The following is a 22,782-nucleotide window of genomic DNA, read 5'->3' as shown; positions in this document are numbered from 1 at the left end:
AAGAGGAGCAATGTTTGCTCCCTGTTCGCAGGGGATGGTCATCCAGCCTCCGCCTTCTTCCTTCACTGTGGGAAGGACCTCCTGAACTCGTATCCTCCTTTTTGAAGTCTCTTCTAAAACTTCAACAGGACCAAGAGACCATGATTCTCGAGGCGTCCTATTGGACCCAGCAGGTCTGGTTCCCTCTTCTTCGGGATCTGTCAATCAGTGATCCCATCAGACTGGGGACCGCACCCAATCTGATCTATTGCGCCATCCGAACCTTAGGGAATTGGCCTTGACGGTGTGGATGTTGAGCGCCTAATCCTTCAGCCCCTGCTCCTTTCGAAAAACATCTCCCAGGTGCTGGTGACTTCTAGAAAGCCTTCCACCAGGAAGTCTTACAGATCAAAATGGAAGAGGTTCTCCGCCTGGTGTGAGGGGCATGGCTTAGATCCATTCACATGCCACCTTCCCAAGTTCTTGGACTATTTGTGGCACTTTGAGCTAGTCTGAAGTCCAGAATCAGAAGTCAGGGATCATCACAGTGCTGTTAGTGCGTACCATAGGGGTGTTGCTGGCACTCCCATCTCAGTACAGTGGGTCGCTTTGAGGGATCTGATTCTATTGAAGCCCTATCTTCGGTCTCCTGTTGTGTCCTGGGAGCTCAACATTGTCCTAGCGTGGCTCATGTCCTCCCTTCGAGCCTCTACGCTCCTGTAACCCGAAGTTCCTCACCTGGAAGGTTATATTCCTACTGGTGATCACTTTGGCTCGTAGAGTCGGTGAGCTTCAGGCCTTGGTCACGTACCTACCATGCCCATAGTTTTTTCATGATCGTGTGGTCCTGCGTATGCACCCCAAGTTCCTGCCTAAGGTTGTGACTGACTGATGTGAAAATCAGTCCATTGTCTTGCCCACCTTCTTTCTGAGGTCTCATTCCCACCCGGGAGAAGGGGCTCTTCATGCACTGGATTGCAAGAGGGCTTTGGCTTTCTGTTTGGAATGCACAGCAGCTTACAGGCAATCCACTCAACTCTGTGTCTTTCGACACCACAGGCTGGGAGTTGCAGTGGGTAAACAGACTTTATCTAATTGGCTGGCGGACTGCATTGCCTTCTGCTATGCACAAGCGGGCCTTCAGCTTGGCAGCCGAATCAAAGCTAACTCTGTGATGGCCATGGCGATGTTGGTAGCCCACCTGCAGGACGTCCCCGTTGCCAACATTTGCCGAGCAGCCATGTGGAGTTCCCTACACACGTTCACTGCCCACTACAGTTTGGACAAGGATGGTCAATAGGATAGTGCCTCTGGCTAGTCTGCCTGCCGCAATCTTTTCCAGGTTTAGACCCAACTCTTCCTACCTAAGGCCCTTGTTTGGAACCAGGCCGTCTTCCTGCTGACCAACAGCACTGCAGTTGTGCCCGTTGGCACCTTGTTTGGTGACTGTTGGTCTTAATTGTGGCCAGGAGCATCCTGGAGCTTGGTATTCACCCATGTGTGAGGACTACCATCCTGCTTGTTCTAGGAGAAAGCGAAGTTGTTTACCTGTAACAGGTGTTCTCTTAGGACAGCAGGATGTTAGTCCTCAAGAAACTCACCCGCTACCTTGCGGAGCTGGGCCATCATGCGTTCTGTTATCTTATTTTTTGCTATATGGTGAGACTGAAGGGGGACTTTGCGTGGATAGTGGCATGCTGGGCATGCTCAGTGTGCCAGTTTTCCGTGCCGGGCTCCATCTGATGATGTCGCCCATCTGTGAGGCCTAACATCTTGCTGCCTAGGAGAACACCTATTACAGGTAAGCAGCTACGCTTTCTTCCTTCACATAGATTTTCACGCTTTACATGGCAGCATGCTGGACATACTGCACAGTCCTCGTCTGCTCGATGTTATACTGTCAAGTTTGTGCTTGCTTCCAGTGTGCTCGTGCAAGTATGGAGACTCTGACCCTGGCCCGATTCATCTGCGAGCTGACCCTCCAGGAATATGACTACATTCAGGAGTGCGCCTCAAAGCTGGCAGCCAGCTGTTTGCTACTGGCTCTCAAGATGAAACGCCTTGGGGGATGGGTGAGTTCTGCTGTCCTACTTTCTCTGGCAATAGTAAATGGGGACAGAGCTGTGACTAGGCTCCTGAGAGTGGGAGGGTCTCCTGTCTAATTGTAGTTCATGGCTCTTGACTTTCAGATACAACAAGATGCCAGTTGGCCTAATATCAATGGCAGGGAATATTTTACAGAATTTGAGTAGCAGTCAGTGTTGCACAAGAGAATCTAGCATATGTGAAATGAGAACCGTAGCCCTAGTGCCTATATCAGACTTCTATGTGAATATGATTTTTTTTTTTTTTTGTATATGTATTTATGAAGAGAGATAGAAATTGATCTCTGCGATGCCATTGAAGGGTTGATCAGGGAGGAACAGGAAGAAGACTTTGGAGGGCAATAAGGGGGATCGGAAGAAAGATGAACTGAAATTCTCCTAGGATAAGCAGGATGGTAGTCCTCATACATGGGTGACATTATCAGATGGAGCCCGGCACAGAAAGCCTCTGTCAAAGTTTCTAGAAACTGTCTGGCACACCTAGCATGCCCAGCCTGCTACTTTCCCTGCATCTACGCGGGGTCTCTCTTCAGTCCTTTATTTTCCGCAGAGGTGGAGCTCATGCTGTTTTTTGTTTTTTTTTGTTTTTTTTTTTGAGGAAAATTAGTCCTATTCCTGCAAATACATTTTTTTTCCCTTTTCGCCTTTTTTCCTGCCCTGGGTCTCTCTTTGTTCCCCTTGGGTTCTTTGCATTTGAGTAATTTTCTTCCTCCTTCCATATCCCCCAGTCGTCGTGCCTTCACTGTCTGTGCCTGCCTCATGTTGGCCTTGGGCTTCCACCAATGCCCGCGGACTATGTCCATAACAGATCCACATGAAGAGTGCATCCTCTGCCTGGGGGTGTTGCATGATGTCCGTGGCTGCGAATTATGCACTCAGGTGACCCTGAAGGATTGGCGGGTCAGGCTGGATAAAATGGAGAAGGTCTCTAGCTCAGGTACGTCTGACCCTTCGACACCAGCGTTAGCGCCCTTGATGTCTCGGGACCAAGGTGAACAGATTACCCTCGATCCCCTGGTTTGGAACAGGGGAGGCTACAGGGATTGGCCGGTCTCTGTGTCCTCAAGTCCTAGACTTTTCGGTCATCGTTGTCAGTCATCCTCGGCACCAGGGAAAGACCGGGCCAAGCACCGCGGGAGATCTCGCAAACATCAGCACAGGTCTCCATCCGAGCATGGATCCAGGCGGTGAAGACCATGGCACTTGTCGCCCTGATTTTGGAGCTGGCACTTCTTTTCTTGATTTGCTTCTGCAAAGTGCTTTTCTTCGCCTTCCTCGCGTGGCATACGGTCCCTCACTTTTCTTGGCCTTCGATCAGCAAGTTTTTCAGGTCATCACGGTCACTCTCAGACTCTCTCCTCTTGGTACCCACCGGCCATCAATCATGCTTTTTTCTCCTAGGACAAGCAGGCTGGTAGCCCTTGCATGTGGGTGACATTGGATGGAGCCCAGCATGGAAAACTTTTGTCAAAGTTTCTAGAAACTTTGGCCAGCAGACTAAGCATGCCCAACCTGCTACTATCCGCATGTCCACCCAAGGTCCCCCTTCAGTTTCTTCTTTTCTGCGATGCAGTTGCCTCGCGGTCTATGGAGCTCCAATTCTTCAATTTTTTTGGCATTCCTTTTCCCTGTTTTTCCTTGATCCTTGTCGGGTCCCCCTTCACGGTCGGTGCCTCCTTGGTACAGTAAGCCTTTCGGTGAATTTTTGTCCAACTTGTGGTCGATTCTCGACTCTCTACCCCACGGTGTCTGTCATCAACCACACGCCGGGTATTTTTCATGGTATCGATCGGTTTTCGTCTGTGCCAGCGGGACCATGTTCATCATGGATCCGCACGAGGTGTGCATTCTCTGCCTGGGGGCCTTGCAGGTGCCGCTTGTGTGACCAGATGATACCCAAAGGGCATCGGGTGCACCTCGACAAAATGGAGAAGGTTTTCGGGACCCCAAAGTTCTCCACGCCTGCATCAGTCTCTTCAACACCTAAGGATCACAGGGAGCCTTCTGAACCGCTCCCTCTTACACCCCCCTGGCTAGCACCGCCATGGTCCAAAGAAACAGATCAGAAACCGCTCCAATATTGCAAGTAAGCTCTCTGGGAATAAGGAAATACCTACAGTACCTGAATGTAATCCACTTTGAAGCATTGAAAAAAGTGTGAAAAGCGGAATATAAAATCTAAATAAAATTAATAGTAGAAAGCCAAACTTTATCTCCAGGCTGGAATTCAGGAACCTTGCTTCGGTGAGCGTCATAGCCTTTCTTTGATTTTTGTCCTGCTTTTTGGAGCATCTCTTTAGTCTTTCCCAGAGCTGCTGTATATTTTTGGCAGTAGATTGAGCTGCCGGGGACAATCAGAAAGTGGAAGTGGTAAAGGTTGTCATCCGTAGACCACTTCAAATGGAGTAGATCCAGTAGATGACGCTGGATACGAATTGATGGCAAATTCAGCCCAGGGCAACAGTTCAGCCCAGTCATTCTGTCGTGAACCAACATAGGCGTGGAGGAACTGTTTGAGAGTTCTATTCATTCTCTGTTTGGCCATTCGACTGAGGATGATACGCAGAGGTGAAGTCAAGTGTGATGTCTACTTTCTTACACAAGGCTTTCCAGAACTTTGCTGTAAATTGAGCTCCTCTGTCAGAAACAATATGTTTAGGCATGCCATGTAGGCGATGGCAAGCCAGGGAGAGCCACGAAGTGAGCCATCTTTGAAAATCGGTCCACTGTAACCCAAATGGTATTGTTACCTCCGGAAAGTGGCAGGTCCACAACAAAATCTGTTGCAATATGGGTCCAGGGCTCATCCGGTGCTGGCAAGGGTTGAAACAGGTCCCAAGGACGTCCGGGCAGAGGTTTCTGTCTTGCACAATTGGAACAGGAGGCTACATAAGCTGGAGTGTCTTCTTTCATGCCAGAAAAAATGATACACATATATTTGTTTTGATTTATGCTTTCCTCATTTATTTGTTGGTCTGTTGGTATGTCATTCATTCTTATTTATTTTATTCATTTTTATATTGTCTGCATATTTTAATGTTTTATGTGTTATTTTTATCTGTTTGTTTACAATAGCCCCTGAAGCAGCTCACACATGAGCAAAACTCGGCCTGAGTCGGGCAGTTGTAAAGATTGTGATAATAAAGAATCCCTGGTGTTTTTACCGATCCACTACTCTTTAGCACCTCCAAGGACCAGGGAGGAGATCGACCCTCGATGGGTCTATCCACTCTCCCAGACCTCGGGGTCATAGACTTCCTCAACACTGGGGAAAGACTGGGCCGAGCATCAGAATCAGTCCCGTAAGCATCGACACGGTCACCATCCAGACATTGTTCCAGATCCGAAGAGACATCGGCAACCGCCGAGCCGCCATCGAAGTGGAGACTGGCTTTGCTCCCTCAACCTGAAGGAGGCATACGCACACATTGCGATTCTCCCCAACCACAGGAAATACCTCCGCTTCGTGGTGAGGAATGTACATTTTCAATACAAAGTGCTGCCCTTTTGGGCTGGCATCCTCCTCTGCGTCTTCACCAAATGCTTGGCGGTGGTGGCTGCCTACCTCAGGTGTTGCTTGATCCATGTACTCCCATACCTGATTGGCTGGTCAGGAGCAACTCCCGCTCCGGAGCCTTGCAAGCTCAGACCCTTCAGACTGTGGGGTTCGTTATCAGCTTCCCCAAGTCGCACCTCTGTCCGTCTCTTTAGCTAGACTTCATAAGTGCCAAGCTGGACGTGGCACAAGTGAAAGCTTTCCTCCCCAAGTACTGGGTGCTTGCATTCAACTTGGAACGGACAACGCCCCACTGCGCCTCTACTCCGTCCATGTGACTCCCTTAACCCGCCTCCGCATGAGTAGCCCTCAGTGGGCCTTGCGGTCCCAGCGGCGGCAGGCATTCCATGATCTAGAGGCTCCAATCAGTCACAGACCATCTCAGGCTATCTCTGACCTAGTGGGAAAACCTCCCCAATCTAGAGTGTGGGCTTCCCTTCCAGCCCGCACCACCCCAGATTACCCTCACCACCGATGCTTCTCCTCAGGGGTGTGGAGCCCACACAAATGGCCTACACACTCAAGGCCTTTGGACCACTGCCGAAGCACGTTGCCAGATAAGCTTTCTGGAGCTTCTGGCGATATGGTACGCCTTGTGGGCATTCCGGAATCAGTTGTCATCCAAGGAAGTTCTGATCAGGATGGAGAACCAGGTCGCAATGTATTAACAAACAGGGTGGCATGGGCTCGTTCCTCCTCTGCCAAGAGGCAGTGCAAGTCTGGAACTGGCCCCTTCCCAAGGGATGTACTTGCAGGCAACCTATCTACAGGTCACCTCAAAGTTCTGGCACAAAATGCTTGAGATGTGCAGATTATGGATGCCCCGAAAGAGGTGGTGGCGATACCAGTCCATGACATTTTCAAAGAACTGGTACCCCGCCTATGAGAGCATCCCATCTGTGCCACCAGTTAATAGAAAGACTGATGCGGTGTACCTAGTCCAGCCATTGACCAAGTTCAACTGCCGTCAACTCCCCTACCAATCGGTGGTGGTAGTCAGCCCTGAAAAAAGCTAAGAGGGTTCGTACCCATGCCTTGGCTCTGCCAGGTCAAGAACATAAAGCCCTAGATGCGTTGGGACGCGGAGTGTTACAGGGTGCCATTCTCATTGCCCACACAGTTTGCTAGCAGCTTTATATGGGGCAGTATTCCCGGAATCTGTGAAAGCAGGCCCTGGAATTCAGTGAGCGTCTGCTTCAACAATTCCAGGAGGATTTTCAGGCTATTGTCCAACAGGTCCTGGAGTGTGACAAACAGGAGGTCCGCTCAGCTTAGGATTTCTTTGAGACAGCCATGAGATCCGCCACAGCGGGCATTGGGGCCCGTCGGACAGCTTGACTACAAGCCTCCAACCTGTGCCCTGAGGTACAGGACCATCTCGCCAACTTGCCTTGTATGGGTGAGAACCTGTTTGGGGACAGAGTTAAGGAGCCTGTAGCTCAGCTGAAGGATTACCAAGAAACCCTTCAACAGTTGTCAGCTAGCACTTCTGACTCGCAACCTACCAGGAAGCCCTCACGGCAATACCAGACACGACCTTTCTATCGACCTTGTAAGTATTACCTGCCTGCTCAGAGGCTTGTCGCAAGGGCCAGACAGAAGCGCAGCCTAGGGCGCCCACAGAACCCCACCATGGGATTTTGACTGTGAGCGAGGGAGTATAAGCCACCCTTCCATGCGAGACTGGCTCCCCAGTTGGGGGTTGTCTCCAAGTTTTCGCAGATCGATGAATCCGATCACATCGGACCTCTGGGTCCTATCTGTCTTTTTTTGTCAGGGTTACTGGCTACATTTCCATCAACCTCCACCCCGCGTCCCCTGTCTCCCAAGTGGAGAGCAGCAGGACCTAACTGCATAATCCCCAATTCAGTTGGGAATGGTGCTGGAACTCATCACCCAGGACCAGGGCAGGTTTCGTCGCCCCCACATGTGTGGACCCTGGCCCTTACAGCTTGGATGTTGATCGGGTGACGGAGGCCCTTGGCCTACCAGAGGGGCTATCCTGTGTCCTCCTGGAGTCCAGAAAACCTTCCACCAGGAAGTCCTATAATCTGAAGTAGAAACTGTTCTCTTTCTGGTGTGAGGGTCATGGTTTGGATCCCTTCTCTTGCTCCCCTCCTGCACTTCTGGACTCTACCTATTGTCCCTCTGAGTCCGGTCTGCAGACCTCGTCTGTGAGGGTCCACCTCAACACCATAGGAGCATACCATCAGGGTTTGGATGGTTCCCCAATGTCCTGCCATCCGCTCATTGTCCAGTTCATGAGAGGTTTGCTTCAATTGAAGCCTCCCAGCCCCCCTGGCAATTTCTTGGGATCTCAACATTGTCCTTTCTCAACTCATGAAACCTCTGTTTGAGCCATTGTGCTCTTGTGATCTCAAGTACCTTTCATGGAAAGTGATCTTCTTGGTTGCAGTCACATCTCGCAGAGTAGGTGAACTGCAAGCACTGGTGTCATATCCACCTTATACGAAGTTGTCATACCAGGGTGGTCCTACGGACACACCCCAAGTTGCTACCCAAGGTGGTTTCGGAGTTCCATCTCAACCAGTCCATCGTGCTGACATAGTTTTTCTCACAACCTCACTCTCAGCGTGGTGAACAAACTCTGCACACCCTGGATTGCAAGAGGGTGCTTACGTTCTGCTTGGAACAGACATCGCCCCACTGCGCCTCTACTCAGCTGTTCGTTTCCTTTGACAAGACAGATTAGGAGTCAGTCTCCAAGCAGACACACTATCCCACTGGCTAGTGGATTGCATCGCCTTGTGCTACACGCGGGTGGGTTTACAGCTTGATGGTCATAAGAACATAAGAAATTGCCATGCTGGGTCAGACCAAGGGTCCATCAAGCCCAGCATCCTGTTTACAACAGAGGCCAAAACCAGGCCACAAGAACCTGGCAATTACCCAAACACTAAGAAGATCCCATGCTACTGATGCAATTAATAGCAGTGGCTACATCAAAGCTCACTCTGTCTGGGCCATGTTGGTCTCGGTGGCTCACCTGCGTGGAGCTCCCTCTACACTTTCGCCTCACATTACTGCCTGGGCAAAGATTGCCAGCAGAACAGTTGTTTCGGACAGTCCGTCCTCCTTAACCTGTTCCAGTCTCGAAAACCCAACTCTCTCTCTCTCCTCCGTGGGCCCTATCTTTGCGTGCAGGCCTGCTCCTCTGATTGCTGCAGCTCCAGTTGTTGTGTACATTGGCACCTGTTCTTTGCTGCTCACGTTCTGAGAGGCCTGGAGCTCCTTAATCACCCATGTGTGAAGACTACCATCCTGCTTGTCCTTGGAGAAAGAGTTGGTTACCTCTAACAGGTGTTCTCCTAGGACAGCAGGAGGATGTTCCTCAGAAAACCCACCTGCCACCCTGCAGAGTTGGGTTTCTCTGTTTTATTTTTTTGCGAACTCTTTATTATAGGACTGAAGAGGGAGCCCCGTGGACGCATGGTTAGCGGCATGTTGGGCATGTTCAGTGTACCTGTCAAAGTTTCTAGAAACTTTTTGACAACAGTTTTCCGTGCCGGGCTCCATCTGATGATGTCACCCATGTGTGAGGACTAACATCCTGCAGTCCTTGGAGAACACCTGTTACAGGTAAGCTTTTTTAGCACTGACTGTTCCATCAGAGCAGTATAATTTATCTTTAAATGTTGAAAAATGAGCATTGCGTTGTAGGTGGTCATGTACTTCACAATGTAACTTTGACATATATGCAGTCCTGGTATATCATTCCATGTGTAAGTTTTGCTGTTTGACATGCAGCTTAATGGCTGTCTCACTTTGTTTTTTCAGACTCCCACATTGGTGCATTACAGTGGGTATGAAGTCACAGAGCTGCACTCGCTGGTCAAGAGGCTGAACTTTCTGCTGACTTACTGGCCAGACAAGAATCTAAAGGCTGTGCGGAGCAAGTACTCCCACAAGTGAGTTCTCATCAAGGCGGCCTAGAGCCCAGTCAGCCTTTGCTCCTATAGTAAATAGCCAGCTATGGTCCCAATATAAAAGTCTCTTTACTTGTCTTCAGAGAGAGATTTTGAATGTGTGTTTATTGTTTTGATGGTTTTATGGATATCCTTTTCTGGGGCTATCCATGCCTTCAAGGGTTGCATTACGTTGTTCCTTTAATTCAGTATGTCAAGGACTGCAAAAATTAGCTTGAAGGCTTATCCCTGGCCTATAGCGCCTCCCTTTCTTTAACCTTCCTATGTAGCGTTCAGAGAGGATCTACTGTGCACTTCAGCATTGTTTGGTTGGGGGGGGGGGGGAGGGGGGCAAGGAGATGTTATATCAGTTTATATGCTGATGATATCCAGTTTTATGTTTATCTTGTCTCAGCTAGGCATGAGACAGCAGACCTTATTTCCTGCTGGTTTGCTGCCATTCATCAATGGCAGGCAGTGCCGGAGTACTTGACCTTCGCAACGTTCATGAGGGTGATGGCGAAAGCCATCCCATTTCAGTTGTTAGAGGAGAATGCCAGGCACAAAATGCTTCAGATCCTCCAGTTTGTAGAGCCTCCTAAGGAGATCGTGGCGGTAACAGCCAGGGTGGTTGAGCCTGTATCATCAGGGCAAAGAGGGCAGGGATTCTATTCCAGGTACTTCCTGATTCCAAGGAGATCTGAAGGACTCTGTCCCATCCTAGACCTAAGGTCCTCGAAATTTTCTTTTTTTTTTTTTTTTTAGAAACTTGTTCAAGTTCCCTGTATGCACCCAGATCAGTCCAGACTCCTGGGTTTTGCCTCCCCTCCAGCAGATGGAGACAGAGAAAGTTTTACTAACACTGTCACCTAACCCGAGGTGCCACCTGCAGTCCCTCAGTATTTCTCTGTCTCCAGCAGATGGTAGAGGTACAAATCCTGCAGTTTAAAGAAGAGATTTTTAGGATTCCTCCCAGGAGGTTGCTAGGCCCTGGTGGGACTATCCTTCCTAGTACTGAGATGGGCGAGCAGAGTGTTGGGGACCCTGCTTCTCAGTGTCTTACCAACACAGCCTTCCCTGATGTCCCGAGCCCCTTTGTTATCGAAGGGGACATCGATGCAGCCAACACTGGGGTTTATTCCGGTGAGGGATTCCTCTGAGAAGGAAGTTCTGTTGGTCGATGGTGCCCCTGCTGCACAAGGCAACCCAGCCGGTGCTAGCCCTCCCAGAGCCTTCGGGCCCAATGCTGTTAGCCACCGTTTTTCCCCCCAGCATCACTTCCAATGCCTATGGGGCTATCGGAGCCTTTGGTGCCTACACAAGTTCTACTGATGCCCCCAAGACAGTCGGGTCTCAGCACAAAGACCCATTGGGGGGCTCATCCTCAAGTGCCTCCGGGCGTTCAGAGTGAGGAGGATGCTCCCTACGATCCTTGGAAGGGAGAGGTTTCCATTTCCTGGACAGAAGAATCTGAGGACTTGTCCTCCGTACCCTCTCGACCTGAGGAGAGGTGTAAGTCCCCACCAGAGGATCTGTCTTTTGCTGGATTTATAAAGGGCTTGGCAGAGTCAGTGCCTTTCCAGCTCTTAACAGAACAGGATTCTAGGCATAAAATGTTGGAGGTCCTACAATTTGTTGATGCTCCTAAAGAAGTAGTAGCTGTGCCAGTGCACATTTTCAAGGAGCTAGTCGTCCATCTCTGTGAACATTTCATCTCCTTCCTGTCAGTGAACCAGAAGACTGACGCTATCTATCTGGTCCAACCCACCATGCCATCAACGTCCACACCAGTCTGTAGCAGTGGAATCTGCCTTAAAGAAAGGAAAGAGGTTATGTACTCGTGCTTCGGCTCCGGGTTGTAAGCACAGAGCGCTGGATGCTCTCAGAAGCTGGGTATTCCAGGGCTCAGTGTTGCAGGATTGCCTGCTGTCAGCTTTATATGGGTCAATACTTCAGAAACCTCTGGAAGCAAGTCCAGGATATGATGGAACACCTCCCACAACAGTTTCAGGACTATTTCCAGAAGATAATTCAACAGGGCCTGGAATGTGACAAACAAGAAGTCCGCTCTGCGTAGGACATGTTTGAAACCGCAACAAGAGTTGTGGCAGCCGGCATCAGGGCTCGTCACGTAGACTGACGACATGCCTCCGACCCGAAGTACAGGATCGTCTAGCAGACCTACCCTGTACTGGGGAGAACCTCTTCGGGGACAGAATCAGAGGCAGTAGTGCTATTGAAGGACTATCACGAAACCCTTCAACAGTTATCAGCCAGCACCTCTGACCCCCAGTCCTCTGGCAAGAAGCCTCCCTGGCAATACACAAGATGTCCGATTTACTGGCCACGAAAGTATTATCCACAGGTGTCTAGAGCAAGACCCCAGTAGACACTGGCTAGGCCAAGGGCACAACAGCTACATGCCCCTCGACCGACCCCTGCCCCACAACAGAATCCTGCCCTGGGGATTTGACTGGCCGCAAGGAAGTTTGAGTCAGCAATTCCTACCCCATGACACCGGCCCTCCAGTAGGGGGCCACCTGCAGCTCTTCGCCAACTGGTGGATTTCAGTCACCTCAGACCAATGGGTCCTATCCATTGTTCAGCAGGGGTACAGGTTGTATTTCCAACTGACTCCTTCCTCCACATTCTCCTCTGTAGATATGTTCAGAAAACCAGCAAATACTTCGATTAGAGCTCTCCGCCTTCTTAATGGCTCGATTGGTCGAACCAGTGCTGCCAAGTCAGCAAGGCGATGGGTTCTACTCCAGGTATTTCCTGATTCCCAAGAAAACCAGTGGCCTTCTTCCCATACTGGATCTAAGAGCATTAAACCGCTCTCTTGTCAGAGAAAAATTCAAGGTGGTCTCGTTGGGAACTCTTATCCCTCCCCTCAGGGCTGGGCACTGGCTCTGCTCCCTCAATCTCAGACACATACGCCCGTATTCCCATTTCTCCTGGACATCAGAAGTATCTTTGCTTTATGGTAGAAGAGGAAACCCTTATTAGTATAGGGTGCTGCCCTTCGGCCTCGCATCGGCACCTCGCGTCTTCACAAAATGCCTGTTGGTGGTGGGGGCTTATATGAGGAGGCAACGGGTACATGTCTTCCCCTACCTCAATGATTGGCTCATCAAGAGCGACTCCAGGCAGGGAGTGTTGCATTCCACCATACGTGTTCTGAAGGACCTGGGATTTCTAATCAACTACCTGAAATCCCACCTTCAGCCGTTGCTACAGTTGGACTTATCGCAACCAGATTCGATTCTGTCCAGAAGGCCTTCTTGCCCTGGAACCAAGCACTAACCTTCATTTCTCTAGCAAGGGTAGTCTCGTGCTGACCTCTTATCTCTGCACCTTTTGGGGCATATGGCGGCGACGGTTCATGTCATGTCCTTTGTTCGGCTACACATGCACAGGGGTGCAGTGGATAATGCGCTCTCGGTGGTGCCAAGCCACCCAAGACCTTCGGGCTTGCATCTTTATCGCCTGTCCACTTCAATAATCCCTCGTGTGGTGGGAGACCCTGTCCAACCTAGAAAGGGGAATGCCTTTCTGGGTCGCTCAACCCTCTCGTTTTCACCACAGATGCGTCTCACACGGGTTGGGGAGCCCACGTTGTGGGCCTTAGTATCCAGGGCCACTGGTCTGTGCAGGATCAGCACCTCCAGATAAACGTTTGGAGCTCCGAGCGATCCAATATACCCTATGGGCATTCCAGGATCATTTAACCAACAAGGTAGTCCAGGGACAGAAGGCATCCTGGCAGATTCGTTGAGTCAATCTTCCGGCCCCATGAATGGTCCCTGAAGCAGGAGGTTGCGAACAGAATCTTCCACCTATGGGGAACCCCAGACCTAAGTTTGTTTGTTTCCCTGGACAACAAGAAAGTGGATTGGTTCTGCTTCCTGGTCTGAGCAGGTGAGGGGTCTGTGTTGGATGCCTTCTCCTGTCACTGGGGCACTGGCCTCCTGTACACTTATCCTCCGCTGCCACTAGTATAGAAGACACTCCACAAACTCCAACAGTACTGAGGCATCATGATCCTGATTGCGCCTTTTTGGCCTCGCCAGATCTGGTTCCCACTTCTGCAGGACCTGTCCTCACATACTCCAATCTGGCTGGGGACTGCTCTAGACCTGATCACGCAGGATTGGGGCAGGCTACACCAACTCAACCTCCGAGCATTGTCCCTCATGGCATGGATGTTGGCCGGGTGACCTTGCAGACTCTGGACATTTCAGACAGCGTGTCTCGAGTTCTAGTGGAGACCAGGAAGCCTTACACAAGGAGATCTTACAATCTCAAGTGGAAGAGTTCTCGGTTTGGTGTGAAGGGAATGGTTTGGACCCATTCTCATGTTCCATACCAAGGCTTTTGGACTACCTGTTGCACCTCTTTAAGGCTGGCTTGAAGGCCACCTCTGTGAGAGTTTAGCTTAGTGCAATCTGAGCATATCAGGGGATGGATGGCATCTCCATTTTCACCCATCCACTCATAGGGCGTTTTATTTGAGGTTTGCTGCAGCTTAAGCTTTCGATACGGCCCCCAGCGGTCTCCTGAGACCTTAATGTGGTCTTTCCCCATCTCATGATGGCACCATTTGAGCCCCTGAGATCTTGTGATCTGAATATCTATCTTGGAAGGACATCTTCTTGGCGGCGGTCACCTCAGCATGCAAGATCAGTGAGCTTCAGGCTTTGGTGTTGTATCCACCTTACACACAATTTTTTTCATAAGGTGGTTTTGCATACACACGGAGTTCCATCTCAATCCATTGTCCTGCCCACCTTTTTTCCAAGGCCGCACTCTCACCAGGGTGAGCGTGTCCTGAACAGTCTGGATTGTAAAAAGGCCCTGGCCTTTTACCTGGAATGGACAGCACCTCACCGCCAGTCCACTCAACTTTTTGTCTCCTTTGACAAGAATGGGTTAGGAGTTGCAGTGTCCAAACAGACCTTATCCAATTAGCTAGCTGACTGTATTTCTTTCTGCTATGCCCAAGTGGGACTGCAACTTGAGGGCCATGTCGCGGCTCATTCGGTTCAAGCCATGTCAGCTTCAGTGGCTCACTTGCGTGCGATATATGTACACAAGATCTGCAGGGCGGCAACCTGGAGTTCCCTCTACACCAGAGCTTTCCAAACTTTTCATGTTGGTGACACACTTTTTAGACAAACATAATTTCATGACACGGTAATTCAGTCTACTAGTAAACCAGAGGTTAAAGGTTAAACGAACGAAACATATTTCGACAATTTATGTATGTTTCCTTAAATATATACATAAATAAAATGTTTCACGACACAACCTATCTCATGAAAACCTTAAATTTATATTAAAAATATATATTCCAAGATTCATGTTATTGTTATAATTTATGAGAAACAATAATAAAACAAATTGTCTGTCCCCCACACACTCATCTCTCTCCTCCCCCCAGCACATGTCTGACCCCCACACATATCTCTCCCCCTCAAGCACATGTCTGTCCCCCCAGCACGTTTGCCCCCCACTCACTCATCTCTCTCCCCCCAGCACATGTCTGGCCCCCACACTCATGTACCTCGTCTTTTTGATTGTTGCCAGTTAAGTGCTTCACTCCCTTCCATGATCACCAGACACTGCTGCTTGCAGTCAGCTCTCCTCATGGCCAGGCCTCATCGGCAGCAGCAGCCAATGCAAGGATGGCTGGGCTCGTTCCACCCACCAAGCCCCCCAAAAAAACGCGATTGACAGCAAAAATCACCCAATAATAAGCAACCCATAAACTGGAAAAAAAAAGTGAATCTCTAGGAAAAAAAAAGCCCAAACTCGCATCAGAGTTGACCGGGCTTGCGCGACACACCTGCACACTGCAGGCGACACACTAACGTGTCCCGACACACAGTTTGGAAAGCTCTGCTCTACACCTTTGCGCCTCATTGTTTGGACAGAGATGGACGACCTGACAGTCATTTTCGGTCAGTCGGTCCTCCGTAATCTTTTTTTCAGCCATTAAAACCCAACTCTTCCTGCCTTGGGCCCTTTCTTTGGGTGCAGGCTTTCTCCCCGTGTTCTAGCAGCAGCAGTAGTTGTTTGCACCCTGTTAAATGCTGCCTATGTTGGGAGCAGCCTGTAGCTACATATTCACCCATGTGTGAGGACTGCCATCCTGTTTGTTCTTGGAGAAAGCAGAGTGGCTTACCTGTCCAAGGACAGCAGGATGTTGGTCCTCACAAAACTCACCTGCCACCCCGCAGAATCGGGTTTCTTTAGGTTTCTTATTTTAATGTTCGCGAATTCTATATTACAAGACTGAAGAGGGACCCCGTGTGGATAGCAGCAGGCTGGGCATGCTCAGTGTCAGTCAAAGTTTCTAGAAACTGACAAATGTTTTCCGTGCCAGGCTCCATCTCATGATATCACCCATGTGTGAGCACTACCATCCTGCTGTCCTTGGGGAACACCTGTTACAAGAAAGTAACTAACTCTGCTTTCCATTGTGGGGTTCTGTTTTTGACTCCTCGTTGTGGGAGTTTGTTTAGATTTTGTGTTAAGTTGGGTTTCTCCTATCTTTTGTTTTAATTATAATTCTATCTTACAAGACTGGTGAGGGACCCTGCAAGGACGTGTGTTATAGGGCATGTGGACAAGTGCAAGGTGTTGCATATAGGGAAAAATAACCCTTGCTGTAGTTACACGATGTTAGGTTCCATATTAGGAGCTACCATCCAGGAAAAAGATCTAGGCATCATAGTGGATAATACTTTAAAATTGTCGGCTCAGTGTCCTGCAGCAGTCAAAAAAGCAAACAATGTTAGGAATTATTAGGAAGGGAATGGTGAATAAAACGGAAAATGTCATAATGCCTCTATATCGCTCCATGGTGAGACCGCACATTGAATACTGTGTACAGTTCTGGTCGCCACATCTCAAAAAAGATATAGTTGCACTGGAGAAAGTACAGAGAAGGGCAACCAAAATGATAAAGGGGATGGAACAGCTCCCCTATGAGAAAAGACTAAAGAGGTTAGGACTTTTCAGCTTGGAGAAGAGATGGCTGAGGGGGGGATATGATAGAGGTGTTTAAGATCATGAGAGGTCTTGAACGAGTAGATGTGAATCGGTTATTTACACTTTCGAATAATAGAAGGACTAGGGGGCACTCCATGAAGTTAGCAAGTAGCACATTTAAAACTAATCGGAGAAAATTCTTTCACTCAACGCACAATAAAGCTCTGGAATTTGTTGCCAGAGGATGTGGTTAGTGCAGTTAGTGTAGCTGGGTTCAAAAAAGGTTTGGATAAGTTCTTGGAGGAGAAGTCCATTAACGGCTATTAATAAAGTTTAGTTAGGGAATAGCCACTGCTATTAATTGCATCAGTAGCATGGGATCTTCTTAGTGTTTGGGTAATTGCCAGGTTCTTGTGGCCTCTGTTGGAAACAGGATGCTGGACTTGATGGACCCTTGGTCTGACCCAGCATGGCAATTTCTTATGTTCTTATGCTGTGCATGCTCAGTGTGCCTAGTCAAAGTTCTAGGAACTTTGACATAATTTTTTCATACTGGGGTCCATCTGATGTCACCCATGTGAAGACTAAACCACAAAATGAGTGGAGAACAAAACACACCAGTGGGAAGTCCAAACAATATATAAAGAGGTGTATCAATGCAAATGGATCATAAACAGGCACGAAAACCGTGATGGGTTAGAAGCAGTCTTTTATTCATTTAGACATTGTAGTTGTCAGGCAGACATATTGCTTCATTGATACGCAAAAGAAAATGTCTGCCTGACAACTACAATATCTGAATAAAAGACTGCTTCTAATCCATAAGTTTTCATGCCGCCTGATGATCCGCTTGCCTTGACTCGCCTCTTTATATATTGTTTGGACTACCCATGTGAGGACTAACATCCTGCTGTCCTCTAACACCTGTTACAGGTAAGCAATTCAGCTTTATCTAAGTTGTATTTCTGATTTGAGGGTAGTCATTCTTTACTTGACATTTGTTTTCTCTTCTTTTATGTTATTTTGTGAACCGCCTAGAGCTATTGGCATTGGCGGCATATAAGCTTACGGTAAATAAATTCCTGCAAGTGTGTGTTTTTTGCCGTTCTGCTTCTGCAGCCTCTCAACAGCACTTTTCAGTGCTTCACAAAAGAGAAAATGCCAGGCTCCAAAGCCTGAAAAAAAGATTCACTTTTTCCAAAGATTTCTCCTATTTTTGCCTTTTTATTTGAATGAGCAACTGATAAATTCCTGGGTCCATGATTATGGACCTGAGAAAAGGTCCATAATCATGGACCAGCTTTTATGATACTGTTTTAGGATTTTTTTTCTGGTTAATGTTAACACCTGCCTCTTCAATTTCAGAGTCTTCTTCGAAGTAGCCAAAATAGTTCCTTTGGACATGCTAAAACTGGATGAGGAACTGAAGAGAGACTGTGACAGGAGAGGACCCTCTCCAGGCAGCATTGTTTCCTAGGCCCTGACCTGCCTTGTACATAGTGTGTGTATTTATATGTGTATATATATATATATATTTTCCAACAGTTTCTAACTTTTTTGGCCTAAGCTAATGTAAATATAAAGTTCTTTTATAATTTGTTATAGATGAAGAGTAAAAAAAAACAGGAAGTGGCACTGATTTAAAAAACAAAAAAAACCTGTGTAAACCTTTAATAAAATAAAATGGAAGAAGATTGTATCACACTTTTTTTTTTATCTTGTGCTGGTGAGTTTATCCAACCTTGGGGTACAGTGATATTGTGCAGCTTTATATAGACAGAGCAGGGTTGTTGCTGAGGGCTCGTACCAGAAATCATGGCAAGAGAGCTAGCTGGGTCATTTCGGTCACCTCGGATGTGATCTTTACGTGGCAACACTAGGTTGGTTTTCTCTGTGCTCACGAGACGCAAACCTTATTGAGCCCAATTCTCTCCAGCAACCCTGCTTGTTATACCAAACTTTGCTCCATGTTAATTGATCCCTCCCTTCCCTAGGTGCCCCTCATTGCTGGAGTTGGATGCGTTCTTTGTTTGGGCTTTAGGGTGTGTAACAGTGTATGAGGGCGCTGCTGTTCTGCCTCTTCTTTTTCTTACACTACACTGTATGCTGGGCGGGGATCTCGCTGCCTTGCAGGTTCACCTGCCTTCTCATTTTTCTTCTCTTACCTGTGACACTCAGATATAAAGTTCAATAAATTCCTTTGTTCTACTAAATCTCTCTCCCTACCTCTTTACTCTTGTAGTCAGGAATCTGCATCACCCAGTTCATCAGTGCAAAATGCATTAGAATTAAGGAAAGGGTTTTCAACTTGAGAAATGTTAGGGGTTTAATGCATCCCTCTGTTCCCTGTACGTACCTGGCTCAGCCCAGACTCCTGGGTTTATCAGTCCCTCCAGCAGATGGAGACAGAGAAAGTTTCAGTGAAGCTGCTTGACAAGCCCTGGTGCCACCTGCAGTTACTCGGTATTTCTCTGACTCCAGCACATGGTAGCTGGTGCATAAACCTGCAGGTTTTTTTTCCTTTTTTTCTGTTTTGGGTGAGTCTTCCTCCCAAGGGTTTGGATCCCGAGGGGACCCTTTCCCTGTCTGGTCGAGGTGAACGAGCTAAAAAGGTTGGTGACCTTTTTGTACGCTCGATCCTTAGTGAGCCGTGGGGTGCGGATCCCTCCCTTCCACGAGGCTGCCTAGGTGGCTTTCAGCTTTAGGGTGTTTTTCCCCTCTGCTTTTTTTTTTTCTTTTTTAGGGCCTCTTCCTCTCCTAGGTTTGTGTGTTGGGTTTTTGTTTGGGTTTTGGTTCTGGTTTTGTTTTTGTTTTTTTTGCTGAACTGCGCTGGACAGTTCCCTTCAGCCTTAGGAGAGGAGAGCCTTTGCCTTTTCTATTTTAGTAAAGTATAACAAAAAGTTTAGTGAAGCAGGATGGTCATCAAAGGAGCAGCTGAGGGGCAAGGCTCTGGGGGTTTTTCCCTTCCCCTCCTCCCCCTCCTGTGCGTTTTTACCGGTGGTTTTCTTTTTTACATTTTTTATTGAGCATATTAAAAATTAACAACATTAACATATATCAGGTGGGACACTTATTTTAAGCACACTTGATTGTGGGTTTATTGGTACATAATTAACATACGCCAGATAATGCTGTGCGGTTTTTTGGGTTTTTTTTTCTCTCAGCGGGGAGGATTTTTTCTTCTCCCACCTCAGAGGGGAATGGTTCGTGGCTCAGCTGGCCGGCCTTTGTTCTGTATTATTTCGGGGGGGGGGGAGACCCCCCTCCCTCCCTCCCTCCCTCCCTCTTCCTCTTCCTGATAGCCGCGAAACACAGAAAGATGGAACGCCCCTTGGCGACCACGGTCGGGGCCTGCTAGTACTGCTGCCGGTCGTTTCGGGCCTGTCAGCTCCCTCAAGGCGGGAGCGGTGGCCGTTTTGGACCCCAGTTCACACGTGCCTCCGTGGGGGGGAGGGGGATCTCCCTCCACTGCTTTCTCCTGTCCACCTGGGTCCCTTTGAGGGGCAGGGGGAGCATAGTGTGGGTCATTTAGGCAGGATGTATGGGCTGGTGCAGAATCGGGCCTCTACCTTGCCTGCAACCCCATGCACGTTTTCTCCAGATTTTCTCCTCCTGCTTCACCAGGCCTTTCTGGCTCGGAAGGAGGGTTTGAGATACCAGCACCTCGGCCTGGCATCCTGGGGCATGTGCCCCATGCCTTCTGGAACCACTGTGGGGTCCAGTCAGTCGCGGAACATCAGTCCCTCAGGACTTCAGCGCTTGTTGCATCTGGGGGGGGGGGGGGGATGGCGGATGTCTCATGACTCGTTGGGGTCACCGCCCCCCTCCCAAGGGATACGGCGGCAATCTCGGATACGCTTGGCAATGGTCAAGGGCCGCCTGATATAGATCTGTGGGATGATCTGGGGGCCCCTCCAGTTCTGAAAGGGGATGACCCCAAAATCCTCATTCCCTGAACGTACCCGGATCAGTCCAGACAGTGGGTTGAGCCTCCTGTCCAGCAGATGGAGGAGACAGAAAAACTGAAAGGGTAGCCAATATCAGGACAGAGCCCACCTTGCTTCCCTTCAGTATTTCTTTGTCTCCAGATTCAGACAGTTGAACCTGCAGTTCCCTAGATTTATCTCCTTTTTCTTCTCCTTGGGGATTTCTCTTCTCTTCTTCTCTCAGGATTGTTACAGGATCAAGCATGTATTGTTAATTTCAATTTCCCTGTACGTACCAGGATCAGTCCAGGACACCTGGGTTGTGACTCCGCACCAGTAGATGGAGACAGAGCAAGAGCTGTCGGGCTCAGCTACATAGGACAACGTGCCAGTCACAGCCCAGTCACTGTCTCCAGTAGATGGTGCAGTCACAGCCCCTGCGTGCCCTGAGGGCTAGGTGTCAGTCAGGGCTGAGTTTTTTTAGCTTAATTAAGCTTAGATTTAAATTTAAATTTGTTTTTGGAATTTTGTTAGAGAGTATTCCCGTCCGCCCTGCCTCCCAGGGGGGTTGGAAGGTTCTGAGGGGACCATCCCCCCCTGGTTGAGGCCGCTGCTAGGGTCGAGGACCCGGCTACGCTAGTAGCAGCGCCAGGGGTGACACCGGGGAGCCCGGTTCACTTACCCCTGCTGGAACAGGGCTCCAGGACCGAGGACAGCGGCAGGTACTTAAAAAAAAAAAAAAGTTTTTGTTTTGTTTTCGCTGGCTCTTTCACTTCGCGCCGCCGCTCGGGGTTCTCTGGGGGGGGGGGGGGTGTGCCGTTCGCCGGAGGGTGAAATTGTTTTAATTTTTATTATTTTACCTGGTTTTCTGTGCGATCGGGGGCATGCCACGGGGGGCGAGTTGCAGGGCCTGCGGCTCCGCGAGCGTCTCTCGAGGGAGGGCCTCTGTTCGGCTTGCGTCCCGGGCGGTGAGGGTTCGTCCGGGGCACGTCAGGGAGGCTGATCCCGGGCCGCGCGATCGCCGCCGCGTGGTAGCTCTCTTGCAGATAGGCCCCAGGATCCTTTTCCGCTTAGCGTGGGAGTGGCGGCCATTTTGTCCTCCGGCCGCGAATTCGCATGGGAAACGGCTGGGGATCCCGGTTTGCCTCCCGTGCTTTCCCCGCAGCTGGGACCGGCGGGGGGGGGATGCCCCGGGGGGAAATAGGTCCCCGGGGGATTCCAGTGCGGACTCGGCGGATTCGGGAGATTTTTCGGAGGATTTTGCTCTTCTACTGCGTAAGATGCTTAAGTATAAGCACCACAGATGCAGCCACGTGAGAGCGGCCGTGGGGGGAGCTCCCAAGGCCGCTCCAGGGAAAAGGAAGGCTAGAGAGGCCTCGGGGGGCTCCCAGGGGAAGCGGCCCCCACGACCTGCCCCGCAGGAGCCACTCCGGGGGAAGCGGCCACCTCGAGGCGCCCCCCAGGATTCGGACACGGAATCCTCTGCGGAGGTCGACTCGGATTCCCAAGAGGAGCCCCCGCGGGGGGCCGATGGGGCGACAGCGGACTGTTCCGGCCAGCCCGGCGCCGCCAAGGGGGCGCAGGCCGTCGAGGGGGATGACCCCAAGGTGGTCCGGCTGTTTCGCCGGGAGGAACTGTCCCCTCTGATTCCAGCCATTCTCCAGGAACTGGTTATAGAGGCTCCGCCGGTGGTGGTTCGACAAGAAGCCAATATGGATCCTGTTCTGTTGGGTCTCACGGGGCCCGCAGTTGCTTTTCCTTTTCACTTTTCATCGACGGGTATCTTGTTCAGGGAATGGGATATTCCGGAGCTAGGACTGAAGGTCAGCAAGGCCATGGACAAACTCTACCCGCTACCGGAGGATGCGTTTGAGCTCCTTCGGCTCCCTAAGGTGGATGCAGCGGTGTCAGCGGTGACGAAGAGGTCTACGGTCACGGGAGCTACGGCTCTCAGGGGCATCCAGGACAGGAAGCTGGAGGTACAACTTAAGAAGATTTTCGAAGTGTCCGCCCTGGACCTAAAATTTCAATAGTGGTTGCAGCCCAGGAGAGGCTTGGTGGTGAAGGCTTTAGCTCTCTCCCTATTTAACTGGGACCCTTCCTGCTCACAGCCAGGGAGGGCTGAGCTCAGGTAAAAAAATGTTTTACTTTACAAAAAAACCAAACAAACCAGTGAGAGGAAAGCAGAAGAAAGAGTCGTATCACTTCGCCATAAAACTGTCCTGCTCACGTCTCTGGGGAATTTGGTGAGGAGGTGGTGCAGGCACGGCAGGTTGAACAAGCTTTTTGGCTAG

General features: G+C 49.7%; 1 protein-coding gene across 5 annotated transcripts in view; it reads left to right on the top strand.

The window, feature by feature from the left end:
• The window catches only part of CCNB3 (cyclin B3), a 91,444-nt gene extending 73,183 nt beyond the window's left edge, over positions 1-18,261 (top strand). For all 5 annotated transcript variants that reach the window (XM_029607475.1, XM_029607474.1, XM_029607473.1 and 2 more), the window contains 3 exons: positions 1,902-2,051; positions 9,439-9,569; positions 17,928-18,261. In XM_029607475.1, coding sequence (XP_029463335.1) covers positions 1,902-2,051; positions 9,439-9,569; positions 17,928-18,039 — 393 coding nt within the window. In that variant the 3' untranslated portion in view covers positions 18,040-18,261. The remainder of the gene's footprint in view (positions 1-1,901; positions 2,052-9,438; positions 9,570-17,927) is intronic.
• The last annotated feature ends 4,521 nt before the right edge of the window (positions 18,262-22,782 follow it).

Source organism: Rhinatrema bivittatum, chromosome 6 (assembly GCF_901001135.1).
Source record: "Rhinatrema bivittatum chromosome 6, aRhiBiv1.1, whole genome shotgun sequence".
Taxonomy (NCBI): Eukaryota; Metazoa; Chordata; class Amphibia; order Gymnophiona; family Rhinatrematidae; genus Rhinatrema; species Rhinatrema bivittatum.
This window is presented reverse-complemented; position numbering and strand designations above follow the sequence as displayed.